The sequence below is a fragment of the Spinacia oleracea genome, chromosome 5 (assembly GCF_020520425.1).
Source record: "Spinacia oleracea cultivar Varoflay chromosome 5, BTI_SOV_V1, whole genome shotgun sequence".
Lineage (NCBI taxonomy): Eukaryota > Viridiplantae > Streptophyta > Magnoliopsida > Caryophyllales > Amaranthaceae > Spinacia > Spinacia oleracea.
Window position 1 is genome coordinate 4,849,931 of NC_079491.1, and position 9,535 is coordinate 4,859,465.

The 9,535-nt window shown below is 35.4% G+C and overlaps 1 protein-coding gene across 18 annotated transcripts; it reads left to right on the plus strand.

The window, feature by feature from the left end:
* Positions 1 to 1,234: 1,234 nt before the first annotated feature.
* On the plus strand, positions 1,235 to 4,198 carry LOC130461869 (uncharacterized). Of its 18 annotated transcripts, none has more exons than XM_056830120.1 (6): positions 1,235 to 1,492; positions 1,617 to 1,696; positions 3,159 to 3,255; positions 3,359 to 3,464; positions 3,569 to 3,656; positions 3,902 to 4,198. In XM_056830120.1, the coding sequence occupies exons 3-6, from the start codon at positions 3,203 to 3,205 to the stop codon at positions 4,057 to 4,059; spliced, it is 405 nt and encodes a 134-aa protein (XP_056686098.1). In that variant the 5' UTR covers positions 1,235 to 1,492; positions 1,617 to 1,696; positions 3,159 to 3,202; the 3' UTR covers positions 4,060 to 4,198. The 18 variants fall into 18 exon arrangements, 14 of the variants coding, with proteins under 14 accessions (XP_056686098.1, XP_056686101.1, XP_056686096.1 ...); XM_056830123.1 differs by having other exon boundaries at positions 1,636 to 1,696; XM_056830118.1 differs by having other exon boundaries at positions 1,236 to 1,492; positions 1,617 to 1,701.
* Positions 4,199 to 9,535: the final 5,337 nt, after the last annotated feature.

Here is a 9,535-nt window from a genome sequence, read left to right on the forward strand (position 1 = left end):
CATGGACAATTGGACATGAATCACTATGGATTTAATAATAGTCCAATCCTACCCTAATTACCATAATAACCTTTATACCCTATACAAACAAATTTATTCACGAACAACTATAAAACCCTAAACGGCTAAACCTAAACCTAAACCTAAACCTAAATTCTAAAAGCAAATCAAAGATTCAAAGCAAAGTACGTAACTATGGCGAGAAGAAGAGGAGGAAGAAGGAAAGGAAGAAAGCCAAGACGAAGGAAATCAAAAGTAAAACATCTCCCAAATGATGTTTTACTCGAAATCTTCCACAAATTACCCTTCAAAACCGCGATTCGATCCAAGTTAGTATGCAAATAATGTTGCGATTTAATACAATAAACGGATTTTTCATGAAATACCCCTCAATTTTCACGAAATTCACCAAATGCCCCTCACCTTTAACATAATACCCAAACTACCCTTACTAATGACGCGCCGTTAGTCCTCCGTTAGCCTACTTTCTAATTCACCAAATGCCCCTATGTTGTAAATTATTTCACCAAATACCTCTAAATTAAAAAATAAATCACCAAATGCCCAAATCTAAAATTTACCTTTTTAAAGCCCAACGGATAGTTTTTGGAATTGAAAAATAGCCGTTGCTTAGCCGTTGCTTATTGTTTTTATAAAATATTTTCCAACTCAAAACAAAGGAATTACCAAGATATTACCGCCACCGTGATAAAGGCTAAGACTATTTACCAGAATTACGCAGCGAAATTAACTAACTTTCAAAACATATTAAATAGTTAATGGCCATTAAAACAAACTGGAACCACTAAGGCCCAAAACCAAAATATTAAATATTTCAAAATCCATTAACCAAAAATAGTACTAATAACGATAGTAGTCATGACTATAAATAGAGTTTATGAAATACGGAAGATTAAACTCTCAACACGAATCCCATGATAACTTCTCCCGCAAGTTATCTCTACAAACCTGCTTTATTAAAATTCTACTCCCCAACAACGCAAATGCAATTGATGGATCATCATAGGCACTACTACAAAAAGCGTGATATCTCGACGTTGTAGCCTCGACGATGTGGTAGGCTGTCAACGTGAAATATTGTTTCGCGTTATTTCTCGACGGGGTTTGATGTCTATGTAATTTCTCAACATGGAAAAGCGTCGAGGAATCAGATAGATGTCACATGTGGCGCACGTGATCTTAAAAAGTGGCAGCGGGTTTCCTTTATTCAATATTTGGGGAAAAGAAAACCGCTCCCGATAAACCCTAAAATTGTTTCTCAACTTCCCACTCACCACCTCCATCTCTTTCACTCACCTCTTCTTCTAAGGAGTTGTAAGTTCAACTTCACAAATTGTTTCCCCTTGCCGTTTGTATTTGTTTTCTATCTACCTCTTTCCCTTTCGATTTTCCCATATTTTGGGTTCAAATTGTGTAATTTGGGATTTACGTTTCTATTTGGCTGAATCGGAGACTCAAGAAATATGGATAGGTCAGATTTCAGTTATCAATTTCGATATATTTTATTCAAATTTGGTCTTATGAATTTAGGTTTTTCTAATTGCCTTAAAACATTTTTGTTTGGTGGAATGGATGTTAATTGATGAAAATCAAAGATAAATTCGTGGGACTCAGATCCTGGTTCCAAGCTCCCGTTCAACGTTCATGATTTCGGAGATACCTAATTCTCTCATAGGTCAGGTCAGTTCACAATTACAATCCCATTAATTTATGTTTTTATGCCTTTTGTTGGTGAAGCAATCTAGGTCTAGTCTCACTTTCTTGTTAGAAAATTTGAATCCGGTTTTTATTTTTTGATTGTCGGGGTTTGATAATTCGAGAATCGCAATGGTGGTTTATTGATCCGTGTGAATAAATCTGGAATTTGAGGTTTTAATCAACATTGAAATATACGTTTGAGTTTGTTTTAATTTATTTTTTACAATAGTCCATCCCCTTCTTTATCATTGTAGTATTTTCCAGTACAAGAATTTTTATTTTTGTTTCTTTTTTGGTTATTATATGCCAAGGACTTCTTAATTCATAATTTTAGAATACAGGGTAGAACTTTTTTTTAACTTGTATCATTGTATGTGATTTTGGGTGCAGCCATGAGGCATTTAGTATTTCCGTTGAACTTCCTTCTATTTATGGTTTGGAAACAGAAGTCTAGTTGAAGTTATATCATGTTTGAATGATGATTATATTGAGTAATTCTAAATTGTTATTCTATGTTTTTTACTCCTGGGGTTTGCTGACCATTTTAGGCACAAAGAAACCTTCACTAATATTTTCAGTTCTAAAGTATCAAGCATCAAGCAAATAACTTGACCATTTTCAACTTTTTGTTTGCTATGAATTACTATATACAATTCAATGCATTTCGAATATACTACCATGTACTATTCGTTCTATTCAGCAGAAAGAACAAGGTTTGGGTTGTACATATCTAATCCCATATACTCTACCTTTGGAATGAGACTCATGACATGCATTGTGTAAGATAGCCTAATCGACCAACTTTTTGTTCATCGAAAAAAAAATTCAAGAGCTTTTCCATCTCTCTTCCTCCACACTGCAGTCGATCTGAGAAACTGAACACGATCTTGGAGCATCCAAATTTCAACGAGCTTCAATATTTTCTCAGATCCGAACCAGAAGAAACTATGGCATATGCTTATTCTCAACCTTGAAAAGTTCATTGCTCTAGCCATTTTATAGGTCTGTAATAGCTTCAATCTCTGATATTGTGATGTTATTTCCGATTTTGCTTGAACTTCATGTTTATTTTGCTGCGATTGTGTTGCGTTTTCTTGTTTGCTATGGATTTCAAGGAATTTAGGTTTTTTTTTTACTTGTACGATTATGTGTTGTGAGATTAGGGTTTTGAGGGATCGATCTTCGAGGATTTGAGCGGAATTAGGATTTCACATTGGTTTTATATGTTTTAGAGTACAAAGGTAATTGAGGAACTAGTCAAAATATGATTAAATTTGGTTTATTTGTCTATTTCTTCAGCGAAATTGGGTCTATGTAAATGCAAGAACTATTGTTGTAATGTGATTAGTCATGCTTGACTTTGTTAGTTTCTTTGTTTGATTTGAAGTCTACTGATTCCGTATTGCTACTGGTTCTACAAATGTTGGATTTGTACCCAGCTTGAATCAAATGGAACTGTCTTGTTGTATTCTCTAATGGTGTAATGAGTCTGAGTGCTACATTGAAAAAAAATCTGTGTTCTTTGATAATTTACAGGTAATGTATTTTCTCTTAAAACTTCTAGTATTGGTTTCTTTGTTGCAGTCATTTTTACACTCTGTTTTTATTTTCTGCTAACATTGTTTGCTGTCATTTGCAGGTTCTCCGAATTTGGAGGTCCAGTTCACGAGCGACCTGTTGAAGATTTGGCTTTTGCAGTTGCCCGTTTCATACAAAGCGGTGGTTCATACATTTACTATTACATGGTTAGTAGTTGTTTATGAGCATCCTCTTATTGTTTTTGTTATTGACATTAGAAGGTTAATGTCTGGCCCTTTTGCTTTCTGATGTTGTTCACTTCTACTGACAGTACCATGGTGGAACCAACTTTAAACGAACAGCTGGCGTACCATTCGTTACAACTAGTTATGATTATGATGCCCCAATTGATGAATATGGTAAGAATTTGATCTTGCATATTTGTGTTTTGTGGAAGTAGTGGTTTTTAATAACATTGAAATCTAAGATTGAGTTTGTTTAATTATTTTTTATGATAGTCCTGTTGCGTGTTTCTGTCTTGTTTGGCCTGCTGCTGCACTGCTGTTTCTGCAGGTGTTTGGTGTTGTTTTCAGCTGCACAGGTGCTGCTTCTTGCTGTTGCAGGGTGTGGGTTGTGCTCCTGATGTGTGCAGGCTGTTCTGCAGGGAGTCCAGGTGCGTGCTGCAGTCAGGTCTACAGGGAGTGTGGTGTTCGATTGCTGCTGTGTGTAATCTTATGTTGCGTACCCTTTTATTGCATTTGTTGTGTTTGGTTGTTAGGGAGTGGTCTGTACTCCTCTAACTTTTTCTGCTGTTTCGTTTAGATACTTTTGTTCATACCTTTTGGTATTAAATTTGTGTTTTGGAGATATATAGCTAGCTAATTTAATAGTTTGGACATGTGTAAACTTAATTTGACGATATGATATGACGATTTGGAGCGAGCTAATACGTATTATTATATATATATATATATATATATATATATATATATATATATATATATATATATATATATATATATATATATATATATATATATATATATATAGATTAATATATGAACGATTAAAAAAAATATTAAATTAAATTCTCGACTCTATAAAGTGTCAAAAATGATTCGCGCAAAAGTTGTTGGTAAACCCGCAAAAATTATTACTACGCAGATGACCGTCGAAAAATATATAGCTACACCAAACCCCGTCGAGATTCTCGACGCAGAAAGGCGCCAAAAATTATCTGTAGACGACAAACACCGTCGACATTTTCGACGCGGTAGGGCGTCGAGAATTTCTCTACGGCCAAATTCTCGACGCTGTCGTTGGGCGTCGAGAAAAATTTTCTCGACGCTTTTGGGCGTCGAAAAATAGCCAAAAAAGCGTCGAAAAATGACGCATTTTGTAGTAGTGAGGGTCATTAAGGCAAATGCCATGACCAGAAGACATGAAACACGAAGTCAGCAAAAGCTGAGTACTTACAAGAATATAGTGAAACAAAACAATAAACATGCATCACTCACTAAGTACTAATCAACATGCAAAAGCCATTTAATAGATAACAAGTTGTAATATCCCGAAATTTTAAATTCGATTTATTAAAATTAAAAATATTTATTAACTTGATTTCGTTAAATTACGAATAATCGAATTTCGTTATTTTAATCGTTTTTACGATTTATTTTCAACGATAAATTTATAAACTGAAATTATTTATTTTTCGTTAACGATAGTTTTTAAGAAATTATTTTAAATAAACATTTATATTTTTAGCAATTTCTGAAAATCACAAACAATTTCTGAATTTTGCCAAAATTGTGAATATATTATTAAAAAAAAAAAAAAAAAAGGGGAAAAATTTCTGCTTTATTTCCCTTGCTCTCCACGCATGAACCAAGAAGTTTTTACTTCCTCTCCTTCCCTCAAATCAGTCCATGTTCAATTTCTTGAGCCCCAAGGCCTTCCCCCTTCTAGAATCCTTTCAAAAATTACAAAATCCCTTCAATTTCTGATAAATTTCAATACCAAAATCAATCCACAAAACTGAAAACAATTCTTCCTTGTTCTTCCTTAATCCGAACCACCACCACCTCAGGAAGCCACCACCACCACCGTCCACCGTCACCCACCTTCACCACCTATCAGTCGCAAACGCCCCCAGCCACCCAGACCACCATCCACCACCACACACACACCCGCACGAACCCCCTGCCCTCCCCTGCCTTTCTTCCCCTCCTTTCCTTCGCGGCACCACCGACCCCACGCCACCACCACAACCACCACACCACCAGCACCACTCTACTCCTCCGACCACCATCAACAACCACGTCCACCAAACCACCGCCCAGAACCACCCCGTCGGCCTCCCTCTCCCTCGCACCTTCCCCTCCCCTGCTTCCCTTGTTTCGCACCACCACCCCTTCCCCTTTTCGCAACTCCCCCGCCCTCAGCCACCATTAAACACCACCGCGCTCCGCCTGCTCGCACCGCCCCACCAAGCCTGACCACCCGAGCAACCCGAGCCAACCGCCACCTTCTTCCTTCTCCTCTCCTCTCTTCGTGCCCCCTCCCCTGTTTCTTGCGTTCCCTTTCCCAGAAACCCAAAGTAACCAAAATTAGATTTTTAAAGATTTAATTTTATTTTCCTTCAACCCATATTAAATTGGGCCAACTAACCATTTGGACCTTTGGTAAGACCAATCTGAATTTTCAGATTTTAAATTTAGCAATATTTATGTTTTAATAATTTTTATGATATAATTATTTACTAATAAATTGTTATTATTTTTCAAGTTTAATTATCAAATATCGATTTTACTAAAATAAATTATCTTGGATTAACAAAAACGAAATTTAAATAAGATTTTCATGAAAACCGGTTTATGAAATAAATATATATTTCGAATTAAATTTCGATTAATAATATTTTCATTAAATTATGAAATTATATTTATATTAAAATTCGTTATTTATAAAATTCTTGACTTATAAAGGTTATGATTTATAAAAATATTGATTTTAAATTATTTATCGATTTGGTACTAATTCAAGGATTTAATATTTTGAAAGAAATTGGACTCGGAGCTCAGGACGAACGAACCAAGGAAAACAAAACCCTTAGCAAATCGCGGAAGTGAGGTAACGGCTATTGCTAGTACCCGCAATCCCCTTATAAATGTATTATGAAATTATGACGTTATGATTGAATTTATGAATTAAATGTTTTGATGTGTTTTATGGATTGTGGGATGAAATATGATTTGATTAAATTGTTTCCTATAATATGATTTGATTGAGTTTTCTCGTAAAATGATGTTTATGCAATGCTATGAAAGAATTGATGTTTTATGGATCCCAGGATCTAAATGATGTTTTATGATCTAAAAAGAGTTATGTTATTTCAACTGAAATACAAGCCAAGGCTTGGTAAAATTACATACAACATGATAAATGAAAGTGAAAGACCTGGTTTGTCTGGCAGTATATAAACTACCATCTTCCTATCTATCGGTCATGCATGCACCACGGACACCTGTCCACCCATGGATTACGAGACCAGGATCCCATGGTTTATGAGCCCAGGCTCAGGGCCCAGGCCCATGTTACGATGATGAGCCCAGACTCAGGGCCCAGGCCCAGTGGAGAATTCCTTCACGGTTCGTACTTGCCGACAACTAGCATGTTAATTTAAAGTTTATGAATGATGTTTTCATTAAAAGTTTATGAATGAATTAAATATGATGTTTTATTAAATATTTTACCTATTCTATTCTCCCTGCGTTATTAAATAAAATGAATTGAAATGAATTTACGCTGCTAGAATAGTTCGTTACTGAGTCTTCGGCTCACCGTTTTTGTTTTCTGTTTTAGGTACTGATGGGGACGATGGACACGAGTAGTGGCGAGAAATTTCACTTTAATATTATCCACCTAGCTTATGCTTACAGTTTTAATAGTTTAATAGTTTTAATTAAAGACTTTTAGTAAGTTATGTACTTCCATTTTGATAATATAAAGGATTATATATATATTTTGGAGTATTTAATAGCATATGATTGATGTTTGCCTTGTAATTTCCAAAAAGGAAGTTACGGCAGGTAATGTCCCGACCAATTAGGTTAATTCCGCTGCTAATTATGCTTTAATAATTGAATTAGAGGTCGAGGCGTTACACAAGTAAATCATGAATACAAGACTCGACTCTTGACTCGACTCTTGACTCACAATTTAATTAGAATAAGTTTCGAACGGGCCAAAAGAATATTCCATAAAGGAAGGGTGTTGGGAGCCAACCATACACCAAATAATAAATAATAAATATCAGACCATACCGAGTGTCGGGCCATACCGACGGAATTCCAGCGCATAATATGAATTAAACAACGTCTTGTATCATTAGTAGGAGATCAAGCTTTCCGACAAGTCTCCCTCCATTGTTCATACTCAAGGTATATACGTTCCAAGAGTTTTGAAGCTTGCTCTGGTTGCACTTTACGTTTATTAATATTTTATTAAGGCGAACTCAAGACTCAACAGACAAACACAAGTACAATTAATAAACAACAACCAAACAATCTTATTTTAATGCTTTAGGACTTGTGATCAACAAAGCAAGACATTGTGAAATTACTACCAGGTTCCTTCTCACAAAAGTGAGATTCCACATCATGCCCATTAACATGAGGGTTGTTCCCTTGCACGAAAAATCCTAATTCTATTCATATAATATTCCCAATTGAACCCTACATGTGCGGTGGTTTACGTGAGAGAACCCTTCACATATGGTAAAATAATAGTACAACGTGGTACGAATAATTGGCTCAAAAGTATGCTAGACATCCCGTACAATAGCATAACAATAAATAATTCATCCCTTGCATGTGAAACCAAACTATACATGCATATATATTGAACAACATGATTGACAATGAAATTCATACTCATAATAATCCCAACATGCTTGTTCAACCAATAATTCAATAATTCCAATATAATAATTCACATGATCTTTCACCGAAACAAATATTAATCCACATAATATAATTCACATCAACAACAATCATGTAATGTCCTTGACAAAAAGTGTGGTCGCCCTAAACTTGTACGTACCTGGAATACCTAAGTACGGGGCCACTGTGCGAATCACGACTCAAAGCTAGAAATCAACTCCTATAATTAAAATAATAAAACTTAATTATTAATCATGTTTACTAAATTTCCAGCAACTATTTAAGACTCTAAAACCTTTGTTTTGATTAGAAATTAATCGTTCTTTAACAATCTAATAGTCTCAAATGGTCAATTAAAGTCCTAGTACCAAAAACATTGACTTTTGGCCTTTAAAATCATTAAAAATTAATACTTTACGGCCTTATATTAAATATGAAAATTAAGATTGATTCCCATAATTTAAATCATCATTAAATATGTAAATCAATTGCCTATACAGTTGGGATTAAAACCCTATTAATAAACAATCATAAAAACTACGGATTTTTCATGACATACCCCTCAATTTTCACGAAATTCACCAAATGCCCCTCAACTTTCAGAAATTCACCAAATGCCCCTCACCTTTAATATAATACCCAAACTACCCTTACTAATGACACGCCGTTAGTCCGCCGTTAGCCTACTTTTCTAATTCACCAAATTCCCCTACAATGTAACTTATTTTACCAAATACCCCTATTTTAAAATATAATTCACCAAATGCCCAAATGTAAAAATTACCTTTTTAAAGCCCAACGGCTAGTTTTTGGGCATGTGTATGTCGACCGAAAAGATGGAACAATCCTTGTCGGCTGGTGTTACGGGGGAGGAAATTGATGAAGCAGGTTCTCCGTGCTAATTTGTTGGTGGCGTTTCTGGGTTTTCTCCGGCTAACAATTGTCCATTGGTTGGGGTTGGGGTTTGGTTGGGGTTGGGTTCTCTCTCTCCATTTTTTTTAAGACAAGTGAGAGTCTTTTTATTATTAGATGCGAATACAACATTAGTTTACACCATAACTGAGCTTAATCATAGTTTAGGGAAGTTGCTGTCAAAAATCCGTAGCTCTAGCGACAACCACATGTCCATAATAGGACTAGACATCGAAAGACACTACTGTCAAGATGACACCAAACACCAACTTGCTGAAAAAGTTGCCATAGTGAAGCTGTGTTTCTTCGACAATTGCTTGATTATCCAGTTGTTGCGGATTAATAAACCTATTTGTTCACTGGCCTAGTTCTTCCAAAGACAAGAGCTTACCTTTGTTGCTGTTAAAATGAACAACTGTCTTAAAGCGTTGAACAGAGATTAT